The 18519-nt window shown below is 37.6% G+C and overlaps 2 protein-coding genes across 2 annotated transcripts in view; one reads left to right on the forward strand and one right to left on the reverse strand.

The window, feature by feature from the left end:
* The window catches only part of nbeab (neurobeachin b), a 257230-nt gene that overhangs the window by 165115 nt on the left and 73596 nt on the right, over positions 1-18519 (forward strand). The window contains exons 38-39 of the mRNA XM_059534202.1: positions 3025-3171; positions 7605-7741. Of these exons, the coding sequence (XP_059390185.1) occupies positions 3025-3171; positions 7605-7741 (284 nt within the window). The remainder of the gene's footprint in view (positions 1-3024; positions 3172-7604; positions 7742-18519) is intronic.
* mab21l1 (mab-21-like 1) lies at positions 8534-10805 on the reverse strand. Its single transcript, XM_059534201.1, has one exon. It carries the CDS (start codon positions 10398-10400, stop codon positions 9321-9323), a length of 1080 nt encoding a protein of 359 aa, XP_059390184.1. The 5' UTR covers positions 10401-10805; the 3' UTR covers positions 8534-9320.

Consider the following 18519-nt stretch of genomic DNA (forward strand, 5'->3'; position numbering starts at 1 on the left):
AATCACTCTCAGAAACTCCCATTAAAATCACTGAAACTGTTAACACTGTGAAATCAATATCTTAATTAAAGATTCGTACACACATCTGCACTTTGTTGTTCCTGCGAGAGAATTCGCCAGAAAGAGGTCTCCAGTCAGTGAGCGAGTGAAGGAAGCACCGGCATTTTAGCGATGACTCATCTGAACGCCTCTGATTGGCCAATGCTTTAATAAGCTCAAAAGAATCATGTGTGATTGGTTATAATGCGCAGCGCTGTATAAACGCATCTATCTCTGGCTAAGTGCCAGCAATCACAGATCTGAATTTAGCAGCTGATAATATGACTCGCTGAACGTACTTGCACAGGTGTGATTGTATTAAAATTAATAAAATCTTAATCGGCTATTTTTTGTCTTTTGGAAGCTGCATTCAACTTGACTCCTCTCTGTTATAAGCCACACACGTACAACAAACTAATGTCACAGTGGTATCGTGTACTGTAATCGAATGTAGCCCAAGTTATTACCTGTTAAACAGTAGACAGCACATGCGGTGTTCATCTAATAAGGATCTCCATCGCTAGCAAATAATAGCCTTTGCAGATTTCAATTCAGTGCAGTTCCAGCCACGTTTTCAACGCTCTTTCTGTTCTTAAACGTTACAACTCCGAGTGAACCACTTCAGATGCTCAGCGCGTGCGGCAGGGAACTGAACGACTCATTCAAACTGATTCATGAACCAATTCACTCGTTTGCCAATTGGTTTGATCAAGCCTTTGAACAGAGTTGACTCAAAAGAATGAATCATTCGCGAATGGGCATCGCTCATTGCCCAGAGAAAAGTAGACGGCGCGTTTGGAATAAACTGAAGCATTATAACATTTATTGCATTAAGATAAAGTAACGAGAGGAGCGTAACACACAGTAACGAAGTAAAAGTACAGATTTTTCCCCAAAAATGTACTCAAGTAAGAGTATAAAGTACCCATCTTTAAATATACTCCGAAAAGTATTCGTTACCCCAAAAAATTACTCAAGTAAATGTAACGAAGTAAATGTAACTCGTTACTACCCACCTCTGCTGGTTGGTAAAGATTAATTTCTGTCATTGCTGTGAACTGACCACCACACAGAATCAGCTGTCCATGGCAGTCCTGCAGCACACTCAGCAAAATATCGTCTGATTATCAACATCGCACATCCCTAGGTTAGATATTTAATTCTTCTTTGCTTAGTGATTATTTGGTACACCTAATTCACTGATCATCCTAAAATATTCTCTACTCTTAGAATTAGGTTGTCTCAATGATAAAAGGGACTATACAAAATGCATTATATGAATATAGAGTTTTATTTAATTTTATAATTATTATTTTTTATTTTTTAACCCCCACCCCCCGCAAGATATTTGACACAATTCAAAAACTGAAGTACACACTTTGTCTGTTTTCATCATCCTTGTCCATGGATGTGTGAGATTTTGTGTGAGATTTTGTCCATCTCACACATCTGGACAAAAAGGACTCATATGTCAGAATGCTGTTTATAGACTTCAGTTCAGCATTCAACACAATCATCCCTCAACAGCTCATTTACAAACTGATTCAGCTGGGGCTCAACACTTCGCTGTGCAACTGGCTGTTGGACTTTCTGGCTGGAAGACCTCAGGCAGTACAGGTCGGCAGCAACACATCCAGCACCATCACACTGAACACTGGGGCCCACCAAGGATGTGTGCTGAGCCCCCTCCTCTTCACTCTGCTGACCCATGACTGCACACCATCACACAACTCCAACCTCTTTATTAAGTTTGCAGATGACACGACTGTGGTGGCTCTCATTAGCAACAAAGATGAGACAAACTACAGGAGTGAGGTGAGCCGCCTGGCCAAGTGGTGCAGTGACAACAATCTCTCTCTGAACATGGAGAAGACAAAGGAGATTGTTGTAGACTTCAAGAGAGCACACACTCAGCACGTTCCTCTGACCATCAACGGTGCGACTGTGTAGAGAGTGAGCAGCACCAAGTTCCTGGGTGTGCACATCACAGAGGACCTCTCCTGGACTGAAAACACCGCAGCACTGGCCAAGAAATCACAACAGCATCTCTACTTCCTCCGCAAACTGAGGAGAGCCAGAGCCCCGGCCCCCATCATGTACACCTTCTACAGAGGCACCATCGAGAGCATCCTGATGAGCTGCATCACTGTGTGGTATGGCGCCTGCAACGCGTCCTGCCAAAAGACTGCAACGCATAGTGAGAGCAGCAGAGAAGATCATTGGTGTCTCTCTCCCCTCCCTCCAGGACATTTATGGAACACGTCTCACCCGCAAAGCCCTCTGCATCACAGGTGATCCCACTCACCCATCACACAGCTTCTTCAGCCTGCTACCATCAGGGAGGAGACTGCGGAGTCTCCAGGCCAGGACCAGCAGACTGAAGGACAGCTTCATCCACCAGGCTGTCAGGAAGCTGAACTCCCTCCCGAACTTGCCCCCCTCCCCTCTTCTGCCCCAAGCACCACTGAACTATGCCCCCCCCCCCACACACACACACACACTAATTATATGATGGCATGCACTAGTCACTTTGTGCAGAATTGGTTTGCTCACTACCTAATTCAGCATGGAACTGACGTCATTCCACTACATCATCAGTCAGTTAAATGAAATAACTGCTCATGAGCCCTTTGTCACTTGTCACTTTAATCAGACTTAAGAAGATATTTTTAATATGGGATTTGTTTGCACTAAAAATATTTTATCTGCACTGTTGTTCACTTCATTGATTTGCACTATATCTGTCATTTGCCTTGCGCTGCTTTATTTAACTTTATTTTTAATTTTATTATATGCCTTTTTTTACATTCCCTTATTGTATAGTTGTATCTACATTTTATATTTGATCTAGATTTTTTAGGCTTTAATGTTAATGTTATCTGTATGCACCGGGGTCTGAGAGTAACGCAATTTCAAATCTCTGTATGTATGTACTGTACATGTGGAAATTGACAATAAAGCAGACTTGAACTTGTCTCCCTGCAGGCCCTCAGGAAGATGAGGCCCTGAGAGGGAGGAAGGCCTTCTGTGGCCAGGCTTTGGTCAACCAGAATCCTGAGACAGAGCTGATGCTCGAGGGGGACGATGACGCTGTCAGTCTACTGCAGGAGAAAGAGGTGGACAACTTGGCAGGTGAGTCAACCTAAACACAATAAACAGTGCAATCTGTATGGAAGAGACGGTTCTCCATTCAGCATGCATCAGCTCCATGACGTGACCCTTTCCTTCAGTCCTCAGGTCTAAAGGTTCTATGTGCCACATGAGTTTGGATAAATCATTTTTAGACATAATTTGTTATATTGTTGAAATGATAAAGTTGTATTCAAACATACCTGTAGGTTTGCCTGCACAGCAAAATCCTGCCAAAAGCACTTAATCTGAAATGTCTGCATGATTCCACACTGGGTAGCATTTATTTATTTAGACATAGCTTAAGCGTGGCATTTTGTTAGAATGACAGAATTTGACATAGAACAGATATCTAAATATATCTTACCTTTCAATCTAAAGGCAGACCAGTAGTTAGTGTGGTTACTTTGCGTTTGGACTATGTTTACGTTTTTCTGGCAGTTTGTAGGGTTAAGCATTGATCTGGACAGTGTTACTTTTTCTTTCTTTTTTTTCTGCTGAATGTGTATTTATTTATTTTTTAAGTCTATAGTGAAACAATATTTTAAATAGGTCTTTCTCTTCTATTCTTTCTCACAGCAAATTTCTGTCCCCGGATTTTTATTTCCAGAGGCAAGTTTGGCTATTTAAAGACAGTTTAACCTTTCAAAAACCAAAAATATTACATTAAATCAAATTAATTAAATATAATTATTAAAGAATTGATTCTGACCAACAATCAGGATGCAATCAAGATCAGTATAGATGATTTAATTGTTTATAGTTACATACCTTTCCAAATTACTACTGCTAATATAGAGTTGTCGAAACTAACCTCATGTTTAATATATTTGGAAGATAATCAATTTTTAATACAGGATTTTTCCTTTGTAACTAAAATTGTCTAATCATTATTTTATTTTGTTTTATTTATTTTAGTTTGAGGAATAATTTTTTAAAAATCACTTAAATTTCCATTATTCCCAACAACTCTAATATCGGAATGACTTCTATTTTTTATCAGCTCTACGTTGGAAGATGTTATATATGATTTATGTATAGTGAATGTGTAGATGACATGTTATTAATAATAGCCTGAATAATCAATGCCCCACTCGCTCTGCAGACCTTCATTAGTCACTGAAGGTTAAAAATGGTTGGTGAGAGATAAATGCATCTGTAGAAAATCCAGTGCTTTAATTTATCTATATATTTTCTTTGCTATCTGAAGTGTTGTATATGTAATGCTCAGTCCTATATGCATACCTGATCATGTTATTAAAGCTCCCAGCATACAAACTGTTCAAACTCATTCACAATTTATAAGATGGTCTGTATGCCAATCTAGGCTTTTTTTTTTTTTTTTTTTTTTTGGACTAATAATAATCTTTAGATCTAAATCAGGATTGCCTCAATTACCTTTAATATGTTCTCACCAATGAAAGCCAATTCAGAGTGCAGGAATGCAGACTGCTGTTCTTTTTCTTCCATCCATATTTTACTGGAATGCAATCAATCCTAAATTCCTGGCACGGCTTTTAAATTCCTGAAATGTTAAATGAGCACCATCAAATAGATTAATATAAAGCATCAAATGCACTGATATTGTATTTCCAGCACTTTGATTTACTTTTGATTGTATTTACAATACTTTTAAGTACCTACTGATTATTTTAAAGACAACTTTAGTAAATGTATGTTAAAAAAAATAAACAATTAAAAATGTCAGTGGAGACCATTTATTATATGCCACTGTAGGTTTGTGCAGTATTTGTGGATGATTATGCCTAAATCTGTTTTATTCGGTATGTAAGATATTTATGACTCATTGCAGGTAGGCTTGTGTTGTGACCTGTTTTAATGACAATCTTTGAATTTGCTCAACATTTAGTTATGTGTTTTGCATGTTTGTTTTACTATAGTTGATCTCTGTTATCTGAATTGTGTATCCTTGCCACAATGGGAGCTGTGCCATCTGTGTCAGTATGCTGTGTGTGCTGTTTCTATTTTGACAGCAGGCCTACATGCTAATGCTAGTGCTAATGGGTGCAGTGTGAACAATAGGCCAATCAACAACAGCCTTCTCAAAGCCAATGAGAAGGGCTCAGTTCGCCTACAGCCAATCAGAAAACAGGAGCTGTCAGCTAAACATAGACAGAATATGTGTGATGTTAAAGAGATATGATACTGATTTTTTTTTTCACACAGGCTCTCTTATGTGTGTGTGTTGTTACATATTAGACCACCATATTAACATTTTACCTGCACCACTTTATAGTCTATTGATCCATTTCACATCTACGTTTGTACTATGATCAAACAATAAATTGTCTTATTTTCATATTTGTATTAGGGCCCCTGTAGTGACAGAGAGAACAATCATCTATTTACCCAGCATGCCTTTGTCTCGCCACACTCAGTGAAATCACAGTCGATAGTGCGAGGCAGTCTTATTAACAGCTGACGTCAGGAGAGAGCGCGCGACCCGACTGCATGCAGCTCAGATTTGCTGAGTACAACTGCACCTTCATTCCAACATGATAATCTGCTAATCCTATTCTGAAATCAACACTACATCACTAGAACAGTAGCAATACAAATGAATCAAATAGGATTATTATTATTATTACTTTTTTTTGTAATTTTATTTGTTGTCATTTTTATTTTTATTTATTTGTTGTTGTTGTGTTTTTTGGGGGGGGGGGGGTCATAAAATATAGTATAGTATAGTATAGTATAGGACTGCATCGTTTAGTACAGTATAGGCCTATAGCTAATGTTTAGAAGCATCGATAAATATTGTTCATATGGTTTTACATAATCGAGAAACTGTCCAGTCCCAGCTGCAGATGAGATTACATGTCATTTGAAACCTGGTCGCTCTGATTATGTAATATGAACGTAGTTTTGTTTGATCTAATTTTTTTTAAAGGTCTCTGAAGGGTTTAGCGCTAATCCTCTCTGCGCGTTGGATTAATGCTGTATTGTCCCTGGATTCGCAAGTGTCCCTCTTAAGGCCACGTTACAATTGCCTCTTTCTCTATTAAACGTGTTAGTTTACATGAGAGGGCCTTGATTCGGATTAAAGGGCTCACTAGCTTTTCACAGGGGAAGCAATGTTGCCTTGTCGAATTATTTGCAGTTAACTTTTATTCGTTCGTCATAACTCCTTGTAAGAGAAATGTGATCAAAACTGGCCTATTTCATACTATTGCTCTCCAGTTAACAACATAGTATTTGGAATTGGTTGTAGTGTTGTTTTGGGGCCAACAAATATGATACTTGTGGTTTTATTCTTCGGCTACTCAATTTTACATTCATTTTATCTCTGTGTGTGTGTGTGTGTGTGTGTGTGTATCTGTTTCGCGTAAAATCTCGTATTGTTGGCTATAAACTATTCGTTTATTTTCAGTCTATCATATCTTCGATTGAAAGTCCTGCTTTGCTGCTACACAGATTGTTTCGTTTGTAGCCTAATATTTGCTGGAAAGTGAAATGGCGGTAGTTATAGCTGGTACAAAAAGAGGGAAAGCGGTTTTGGTTTCTACGAGCGGTCTGGGAGAGGAGTGAGGAGTGCTCTGGGAATTGAAACCCAAATCCACTTGTAATCTTGCAACAGTATCGGGCATAATTGGCCGAGGAGAGTAGATTAAGATTGATGAGACGTTAAAGTGGCTCTTTGGAGTTCAGGGGGATCGATAAATATCCAAATTTCTAGAGCCTCTCCTCACATCCAGGACGGACCCGTGGGCTGCTTCAAGGGTGAACTAATAAAAGGACTGGTCAAAGAGAAACATTTAGTGCGCGCGCAGTTGGGAATAGATCCTATAGTCATTAGACCGGAGGTCAAAATGTCTGTAAATATTTTAATAATCTTTGTAAGGTCAATTTTACAGGTTTCATATAATCAAAAGGAAATTTCAACGACTGATTTGATTAGGAAGCGCATAAATGCGTATCACTCACATATGATTTGTTTTGTACCAAATAATGAAAGAAAGTGACTGTGAAATTATTGCCGTTAGGCCTCATAGAAACGCTTACCTATTAAAATAATCGAAAGGATTTTTTTCTTTATATAATTTCAGATAGCCGACGCTTCAATTTGGAGGACTAATCGTGTAATTTCTGAAATTATTCGCTTTAACAATTTACATAATTTCCCCATTTCATTTTTCATTCGTATGTTTGTGTAAAACTCCATATTTACCTTTTAATTCGATTACAAAAAAAATTCATAATTTTTGTGTAAATGCAAATTATTTTGAATATAGCCTACCTACGATAGGCCTATACCTACAAACAAATTCTGAATAAATGTCACAAATTGTTTAATGTATGTGTATTGTTGTGTATAAATACATCAGCTACTAACTTGCATTACGTCTCGTTTGTTGGTGACTGCCTGGCAAGACCTATTTCCCCTGTGAAAATACAATTCTGTGTCATTTTTATAGGCCCTGTTGTTTTGAGTACCCCGGCCCAGCTTATCGCCCCGGTCACTGTAGCTCGTGGGACTCTCTCTATCACTACCACGGAAATCTATTTTGAAGTGGACGAAGATGACCCAGCCTTCAGACGCATTGATGCCAAAGTAGGTTGCATTTGTATATGTATTTGTAAGTGTGTACACATAAAAATACCAAGCAGAATATCACTTTGAATGACATGGAACAAAATAAAATACTTTGAAGTGTTTAATAATTGTACAGCTTTATTAAAACCTTCAATTATTTAATAACGTTAAAAATATATATAAATATAATATATATATATATATATATATATATATATATATATATATATATATATATATATATATATATATATATATATATATATATAATATTTTTAAAAAGGCTGTCTAGTTTTTACTATACCTGCATTCATGACAAAGTATCAGTTAGAATGATGATTTATGTACAAATAACCGATATGTAAAATTAACCAAAGCTATGTGTTTAAAACTCATAATCGCGTAAATCTGCAATCCTTATTTTGGTCATTAATTACATATTAAGTGAAGGAAATATAGTCCAAAAAAAAAAACGTAGGTTAAAATGACATTATTTTAACACTACAAATGTAGGGGTGCATTTCTGATGTGTCGAGCTGTCGTGAGAGATTTTTATCGTCAAGTCACACATTTCAGCAATCCATATTTCAGTTCATCTTTGTCCTTCGCTCAACAACACTGTTCACAGGAAGAAATGTTTTTCTTTCTTTCTTTTTCTGTTTTGGTGTTCCCCGCTTTTTTATTTAGTAAGAAACATGCTACATCGTGTGATTTTTATGCCAAAGATCCAGATGCTCAAAAATCCCCAAATATCGTGCCTCGTCTTACACTGCAGTGTTTATGCATCATGAATCATTATTTGGACACAAATATTAATTTGTTTTTATTAACTCTTTAAATAAACTCAGAGACAGATATAAAAAAAAAATCAAACCACAAAATGTTATATTCCAGTGTATTTCAAGTGCATTATATTCAGGTATATATTTTTTTTTCATATATATATTCTCAATTTCAGCCTTTTATCAGGTAAGCAAGGTACAAACAAAAACGGTCGAATATAGCTACTTTTTAAATAAGAATTCAAGTATGCGTATGGAATGTTTAGGAACGTAACATATAGTACCATTAAAATGTAAACTTGATGAAAGTCTTAATGTTTTTTCTTCTTTCTCTCTTCAGAAATAATCCAGGCGAATGTTAAAACAGGTGAAATTATACTTCTATTTACGTGTCAAAGAACAACATTCACAACTGCAGACCACCGGATTCACAATCTACAAATGTGTCTATTTACAGTATAAAATGTACAAGTTGTATTCTGTAACATAGCTTTGTTTCGAAAGCTTTTAGGTAAAACGTGTTGTTGGGCAGGGCTCGCAAAAAGAAGAGAAAGAAACAGTAATACTGACAGGTAACCATTCATTTTGATCGTTGAAACATACAGTTTGCTCCTTCCTTAAGACAAATTAATTTAATGTGAAGTATTTTTAAACGGAGCTCTCTAAAATATATTTTTTTACAACAAAAACAAGATAGGTTAGTTTCCATTTTGTGGAAGAGTTCCTGATTAGCATCGTCTAGGCCTCAGAACTTTGATAAGCCAGACCTCCGATTCACAAACATGCCGTTTATTTTATTTTTTTTATTTTTTACCTCAGAGTTTCTCCAGGCTTTTAGGGTTGGTTAGAATTTCTCTCGCAAGTCGCCAAGTCTGTTTGGCAGCGTTTTCAAGGGCCGAATGTGGCTTTCCTTGGTAAAGGTCTAGGTTTGGCAGAAAATAATGGGGGCATCTCCTGCACTGCAAGCACGAAATGAGCTGCAATAAAATCCCGTTCAGTCGATCCCCGAGGCAGTTCTCGTCCCAGTCCGACTCGCGCGGGTGTTTTTCGCACTCGTAAGACACGAGAGTTTTCATGTGGTAGTTGTTGAGGGGCTGCCCGGGTAGTTCAAGGTGACGGTCGCGCAACGTCTTGAGCAGGGACAGGCATTTCTTCCTGCAGCCTCCCAGGAGCAGGCGGTTCTCCGCTTCGGCGAACTGCAACACCCAGGCATCACTCTCCGCCGAGCTCTGCTTCCCGTTCAATGAGTAACACTCCTTCGATAAGAGATTGAAACCTTCGGCTTTTACTTCTGCCACCCGGTTCGGACCAGGCCACGGGATGTGCGGCAGCGGCCAGTGGGCAGCGCTGCGCGGCCATATGCCGGTGCACTTGAACGCGGGGGTAATCTGGACCACATATCTGTCTCTGATTCGTAATTTTACCTCGCTGGTGTCCGCGATCATTTTAACCACGTCCCTATAGCTGCACTTATCCACAGCCTGCGCCACGAGCGTCTGGAACCTGGAGCGGATCTTGCGCGCGGACAGGTATCCCGAAGCCGTGATGAACTCGACCCAGAGGGACATACTTCTCTTCCGCCCGTCGCTTAGCTTGAGCACGGCGCAGCCCGGCAGAGAGCCGTCGTCCACGAAGTTGAAGACCCCCATCTGGTTCAGATACAGGACCACCTCGAATTCTGTTGGGGAGATGACCTCGAGCCCCTCGAAGCGGTTATCCATTTCGTTTAAGGAGCTGATAAAGCGAGGCTCCTGGACCTCCACCTCCTTCAGGACATCTGAGACCACCTTGCACACCTCCCGGATGGTCTTGGAGATGGCCGCTTTCCGAGACTGGCATTTCTCGTTGTAGTATTTATTGAGATGATACACCAGCTTGGCCTGGGCGGCGATCATATTTGGACAGAGATCCGGGTTGTACACCGGAGTCTCGCAGTAACCCGAGGGATCCAACGCGGCTGTTTGTACAGGAGCCAATTTTAGAGAAGAAAGTGGACTATTTAGAGGGAAAAAAAGGAATTATGAAATAAAAAAAGAAGCTTTTTATTTGTGCGTTGAGCACATGCACAGAGTCGGGCAGTTAAATCATCAGCTTCTGTTTTCAATTGCGACCAAAAAAAAAAAGTAAAACCCCTTGCTCTAATTCAGCATTTAAAAGTCCATACGCACGGATCAGTAGTTCAGCAAACCTCTTGTATCCACTTGCGGTGTCTTTTCTCTATTTGCAATAGGAGGGGTTGGAAAGTGCAGGGTGCTCTTAAGTGTGTGTCCTAGCTGTGTTGGTGTGTTTAAGACTCCGAACTCACTCCTGTGAAATTATAAAGGGAGGGTTTGAGAGGAGCTCGTCCAATCGCGGACCGAGTCGTCACTACCTTCAGTTTTTTGACGGCAAATTAATCCTCTGCTTTTATACACAACCGATCGTCTGGTGGAAACACACCTACACTTTGGAGGGAGAAGATACAGGTTTATCCGCGATATACGGGCTTTCCTGCTATTCTTATTAGATACAGATTATGCCTGTTATTATTTAGGCTATTTTCCTTTTATCAGAAATAATGTCATTTTCTAGCCTAAATTTGAGAATAGAATATTTAAGAATTTGATATACATATTTAAAAGTTTTTATTTCCATTATCATTTATAAATCTGTATTGCAATAATAGGCAAAAATAGGCTACCGTTTTCTCTGTATTTTGACATGCATATTGTTTTTCGTTGACCTCTTAATTCGATTTTTCTTTTGGTGTTGCAATATTGTTTCACGTGATATTTTTTTAATGTTTAAATGTCCACGTTTGACAATAGAGTTAGTGTACTTTATTTAAAATTCGCTTTGAATATTATACTATTAGAGATATTATTTAAATTATTTTGCATGGTAAGGGATAGCCTATAATGTTAAACATGACATATCTCAGTGGGCTACCGAACGCCGGAATCTTTTGTTTCATTTGAAATATTTCAAAAATTAATCCGTGTTATTCATTTTATTATAAAAGAAAAAATTAAACCTTATGTTAATTTGAGTCGTCGTCTGTCTTATAGCATATACAAAGATTAGGTAATGTTTTGTGAAGTTCACTGTTAAATGAAGATAAAGGTCTTTTTAGTTTAACTAATGCGTTAAGGCGTTCTTCCTAACATATTTAAATCTCTGTCGCATTTTGTGTCTAATTTTATATATATATATATATATATATAAAAGTATATATATATATATATATATATATAAGAGTAGCTATTCTGTAAAGTTTTACTTTTGCATAAAAAATAAGCCATTCCGAAGTAGTGTATTTCTTAAATGTTTTAAATTAAATCTAGTTTTTTATTTGTTCGATAGAAAGAAAATATTATCTTAAAAATCTGAACTTATTTTATTATTTTTTATTAACTACTAGAGTCGTATACATTTTATGTTCTTGTCCAGTGTACAATTAGTCACAATTCATTTCAATTAGCCTACTTTTTGAAACGTTTCAAAATCTTTTGCTTTTATAACGTGCCTGTTTTTCCTTAATTTAACCTTTTATTCAAATTTATTATCAGATGAAACGTTCAAAAATCCTACTGCAATAAGGAAATATTTTAACGATTTAGATAAAATTCTTCAGATCACTCAACTACGATAGGCCTATCTGAAAAAATATATAAGTTGTGTATAAATGCGCGAAATCCTGAAACACCTTCTCGCGATATTATTTCTGAAATCAAATAACAAACAACACGATCACCCCGTGGCTACGTGACAAGATTCCTCGTGCCCTTTCCAAATCCCCATCATCACAAGACGCAGCGCTTATATGGCACTAACTGGGTAAAAACATGTCTTCTTAAAAAAAGGAGACAACGGATTTTGTACTGAGGAATCACGGTCTGTTGGCTCTAGTCCTCACTGTAGTCTGCTTGGCTCCTTCTGCCTGCATAATTTTGCCAACCATAATTAATAGAGCTCTGTTGTTTGCATGCAGAGATCACACTTAACAATTGTCCTTCGCCTCTTTCTGGAAATAAAAGCAAGGTGAATGCTTTTTGGGCCTTTTACAGTGATGTAACACTATATATATAATTTATTTTTTTTAAGAAAAATATTTGTCCAAAATACTTTATGACCAATATATCTGATATATACAGTACAGACCAAAAGTTTGGACACACCTTCTCATTCCAAGAGTTTTCTTTATTTTCATGACTATGAAAATAGTAGATTCACACTGAAGGCATCAAAACTATGAATTAACACATGTGGAATTATATACATAACAAAAAAATGTATATAAAAAAATGTTGTGAAACAACTGAAAATATGTCATATTCTAGGTTCTTCAAAGTAGCCACCTTTTGCTTTGATTACTGCTTTGCACACTCTTGGCATTCTCTTGATGAGCTTCAAGAGGTAGTCACCTGAAATGGTCTTCCAACAGTCTTGAAGGAGTTCCCCGAGAGATGCTTAGCACTTGTTGGCCCTTTTGCCTTCTGTCTGTGGTCCAGCTCACCCCTAAACCATCTCGATTGGGTTCAGGTCCGGTGACTGTGGAGGCCAGGTCATCTGGCGCAGCACCCCATCACTCTCCTTCTTGGTCAAATAGCCCTTGATGCCTTCAGTGTGACTCTACAATTTTCATAGTCATGAAAATAAAGAAAACTCTTTGAATGAGAAGATGTGTCCAAACTTTTGGTCTGTACTTTATATTAATTTAATTATAGGCTACTGTACAGGTGACATGAAACCTTTGTAGATTTTTGGGGGATGATTTGACATGAAAGGAAGAGACTATAAGAAAAGTACTATTATTATGACACTTTTTACTCAGAATTGTTTTGTACTTTCTGTTTAACCCAGCTTTCCACCTCAACCATCTCTCTCAAGAGTCTCTCTCTCTTTAACCATCTCTCTCTCGCTAATAAACACACACACACACACACACACACACACACACACACACACACACACATTACATGGCAGGTACCCAACCATATCAGATCAGATGGTCTCCCTCCCTTCACTGGTTCATGCTATGATGTTTTTAGCATTGCTTTTGTATGTCTGAATCAGTTGCTTGTCTATTGTTTGCCAGTGTGTTACAGTATATAGCAGTACAGTGTTATAGTATCTGGCATAATTTAATCTCAGATGAGCTCAAATTAACACTGTTTAGTCCTTGACTCTCCCACTCCATATTGGAAATTGGCTTTTTCAAGCTAAGAACGTACTTTATGGAATGGAAGTTGGTGTTTATCAGTATTTGAATTTCATGATTTTATGCTATTGTAATACATAATTGTCCAGGATCAGATCCTGGAAGTGTTTGATATTGTAAACACAATTAAAAAAAAATCAACAAGAACTTTTCAGTTGATTTGGAAATTTTTGGGCCACTTCTCAAATCATTTGGATTCCAGACCATTCAGTACTGTATATGTGACTCAATTGTCTAATTGTTATTATTATTATTATTAAGTGTGACCTGGAGGCACTTCAAATCTCCCTTTCCTCTCACGCACTCTGCGTCTCCACAACATTGCGATCTGTGTGTCCCTGTGGCCATACACACTATCCAGAGGCTTTGCTGTGATATATGAGGATGACAACAGTATGGGTGCTATTTTCTGACCCAGCGAATAGGATGCCGGATTGTGTAAATCAATACAATGACTCCAGCTTCCGCCCCTTATGCATATGACCCAGGAAACGTTTAGCTCATTGAAGGCCTCTTTGTTTCCTCGCCAATGATCTCTTCATTTTTCTCTCTCCCTTCCATCTCGTTCTGAAGAGCGATTCTCCTGTCAAAATGTCAGGCAAGCTCATAAAGGCTTTTGTCAAACACATGTACCATGTTTAACTGTCACAGAATAGTATTTTTTAAGATATTGATGTTTAAATTTAGGTCTTATTATTTGTTCTAATGTAAAGATTATAAATTGTATTAATTTTAATTATAAATTAAAATTTATTTTTGTAATGCAAATTAGATAAGATATTAAAGTGATAGTATATTAAATTTTTTGTTCTTATTTTATTTCTTTTTTAAATCATAATACTTTTGTTTTATTAATTTATACATTTTATTATTTTATGTTTATTATTGTTTTTATTTTTATTATGATATAACATGGAATTTAAAATGTGTTTTTATTTCTCATTTTTTCCTTTTTGGTTTTTAAGTGCGTATAAGAAGATTTTAATATTTATGAAATACATTTCAGATAATGCTGCAGTTTTTGTTATGCAAAAAAACAAAAATAACAACAACAAAAAACTGTACAGTATTTAATTAGAATCACTCATTAATAACACAATTTGCTAAATAGAAAAACACATCACGTTAGATAGTACAACATCAACATTAGATAGCACACTTGTGGCTAGACCCTGGTATGCCAATATTCATAGTACCAAGAGAGTTATTTGCAGATTTGAATATATCAAGAGCTTTAGCGAGTCCTAATTGAAGTTAATAGTCATTCTCCACACTGATATTAATAATCCTATTATTCAGTGACAAAAGGAGGTCAGCTCAGCTTTATTTCATCATCATTCACAGACAGTTTTTTTTAACACTGATCCCATCATCATTTTGCGACAGCAGAAAAGAAAAGAAAAAAAAAGAATAGCAAAAGTGGATCTGAGCCAAAAGGCGTCACTAGGTCAAAGCACAGATTATCGAGTGCACTTAATGGAGTGTAGAAGTGAAATATAAATCATATTAAAGGCCCTGCCATTTAAGACAAGCAGTATTAGCGTGGAGCTCGGTCCTGGTGGGGATTGTATTATACAAGATGGACATTTATTATGACATATCCCTTTCAGCTTCCTGCAAATGGATATCAAAATTGTCATTGAGTTTTCATCCGAAGCGAATTTGGTTATTTCAGGCAATATGGCCACACTGCAGGGCTCCCAGTTAATTTTCTCTTGCCTATCGGCTGTCAGCCCCCTACCTCTCACTCTGTAAATTCTCTCCATCCATTTGTTTTATTTTCCATGCTGTATTAGTATACCCCTCGCAGTGGGGAGTTTGGGAGAACAGGACAAAACTCACTCTGTAAAATGCAAATTTTTTTTGTATAGCGGACTAGATGGGCTAAAGCGAAACTATAACCATTAAGTGCAAGGGAAAGAGGGGAACGTTGTAAATTGTATCACTTTTTTGTGCTTTGCCATCACCCCATACCCCCCCTCACCCCCACAGCAATATGCGTTGCTTGTCAGCCTCTCTGATGAATGACACGCATTTATTTGCATAGATTTAGCATTGATTTCAAAAATTTATTTGTGCGTTTTTCCCCCCTTCATACAATGAAAATCCTGTGTTGTCATATATATATATATATATGGTTCTGCAGAAGAAAGCAAGCAATGTAAGTTTGAAACATCATGAGGTTGAATAAATTATGTTTAATTTAATTTTCTTGGTAAACTTTACTTTTACATTCCTATATACTATTCAAACTTTTGAAAGTTTCCCATGGAGTGTCATTTTCATTTTGTATTCCGCAAACTATTCCATTTATTTTCATCTGTTTGTTTCCAAGTGGCGTACACAAACCCCTAGCTCGGTAAAAACACCTTTAACAAGCAGCCGTCAAAATACACCAACCTCTTCAGCTCCCTGTGATTAATCTTAATGTCTTGGAGACATCCCATGTTTAGAGGTTGAGTCCGTAATCATTCATTCACTGACCTGATGATACTCAACCAGAAGATCCTCTCAACAGCCCCGGTGAGGACAATGCCTTGATGCATTTCAAATTAATTATACTGCCCTATTCTGAGAAGCACGTGCGCTCAACAGCCAGTTCTGGAGGGCGAAAACAAAGAGAAAAAAGACTGAATTTTTCTTTCCCAGGTTGGGGGGCTCGGGTAATGAAATGCTGGTGGTTGAAGCCCATGATGAAATTAGGCCATGTAACCCAAATAAGGGATGAAGGCTTCATAATTGCCAGTCCTTGAGATCTGAGGTGCTGGGTGCCAACTGTCAGAGCTGGGCTAATGATGACAAATGTCTCTCTATGCAGATTGCAAAAGGGAGGAGAAAAGGTAGAAGGGGGAAGAAGCCTCCGCAAGAGAGCGAGAACAAACCAAAAGAAAGTGAGCAAACTGCAAATTAAGACAGGTGCTTTCTAGCGAAACATCTCGTGAAGTGGTAAAGACTAGATAGAGCTTTTAAGAGAGGGAGGTTACTTTTTTAATGCTTTAAAGTATAAGAACAACAAATAAATCACTGCAGGACTTAGTAGGACAGACATTTCAATTGCATTTTTTATTTTTCAACAGTACCATTTCAATGCATATGTTACCTAAACTTGTAGAGTTGATGCCGAAACAAAATACTAAAAATACCCAAATCATTTGTAATCCTGCAACTCTCAGCTGTGTATTTTATTGCTCTATGACAAAGAAATCTGTCTGCTCTTATGGGTTAGCCATTGAAAGAGCAAGAACCTATAGTGATGCAGAGAGGTCCAGCTTTCCCCAATTTGTTGCATGAATGGCTTTTTGAAAAGGTTCCCACTTGCTACAAAAGAAGGCCACTTTTTTGTTTGCCCTCTCCCCATCTGTGTCATCTGTTGTGAGGGGGGCGGTTTCTGTTCGAGGGAGGGGGCGGGACCAGGGGGGGCTCCCTGGTGACTGGGGCCAGTTGTTTTATGGACTCGATGTACTGGCGCAGGCAGTTCATAAGTTGCCAGTTCCTTTGTGTGAGACGACATTGCCATATTGATGTATATCATTTCCATTAATAACGCAGACGAGCCCCCTTCTCGTTTCCGCCTGCTGACTTATACTGAGAATCCTTCCACAATGACACTTAATTGACAATGTGAAATGGATAGTCACCTGGCTGGCTGAATTTGATGCTCTTTTATGGAGGTTTAAGATTTGCCAAATTAATGTATAAGTAATCAATGTTTGTTGCAATTTTGGCATAAAATCTAAAATGTAATATATATATATATATATATATACTTCAAAATTTAAATTATTAGATATGTAAAATTGGCAAAATAATTGGACTATAGCTCTACAAATCTGGCTGGTAACAGAAGCAAAAGTCTGTTTTCCATAATGCTGCAACATATGGAGCTAGTGACCAGTGTTTTATATTACACGCTCATGAACACCACATGAGCTGTTTTGTGACGCTGACACATAGCCTCATTGAAGGTTAAAATGATTGATATCCTTACGTCTGCTTTATGTGAAAGTCTGATTTCAGGGCCAAATGAATTAGGAAGCTCATTTTATGGTCAGTGGTGCTTTTAAAAACAGGCAGTGGCGAACTGACTAACCAGTTAATCATTTAGCCTCTTTTTGTATATATTTTTTGATAGCCTACAACCGATTGAAAGAGGCAAATTTGTTGTTTAATTCTCAGATGACAACTTTATTACTTGTTTAGAATTATATATTTATTGATAAACTCAAGGAAGTTTGGAAACATGTTAGCATTTTGCTATTGCTATATAGTTCTATGCCACCTGAATCACCATGTCACATAAAGATCACAGACTTAAAAGATAAATATGTGCACTGGCCTTCTTTTCTGGTGTTTTCTATAGGATTCCAGCTTGTGGCAGCTCTTGACCAGCCTCATTAATGTAGAGGTTGAGTCAGCGGGCTTCCATTATCAAAATTCAGTAGGTGTAGCTCCTGCTGAAACTCCTGGAGAGGGCAGGGGAAGAGCTGACATGCTGCTTCCTGCCTTGAGGGCTCTCTCTGCACGCTGGAACAGCCCTCGGGCTAAAAGAGCCATCCTGATGACCACGTGCTCTCCCTACAATAAAACATTCAACAGCCTTGGCTTCTTATAGTTTGCATAAAAATATATATATATATACAAAGAAAAAATGGAGAAATCAAGGAAAAATCTTACTGATCAATAAAAGACTCAAATGTTTAATTAACAGTAACATGTAATCACAATAATAATAATAATTAATATCATCAATAATAATAAAAAAGGTAATTTTTGTGTATTTGTTTGTGTATTGATGTCTATCATATTGCTGTTGC

This window comes from Carassius carassius, chromosome 41, assembly GCF_963082965.1.
Source record: "Carassius carassius chromosome 41, fCarCar2.1, whole genome shotgun sequence".
Lineage (NCBI taxonomy): Eukaryota > Metazoa > Chordata > Actinopteri > Cypriniformes > Cyprinidae > Carassius > Carassius carassius.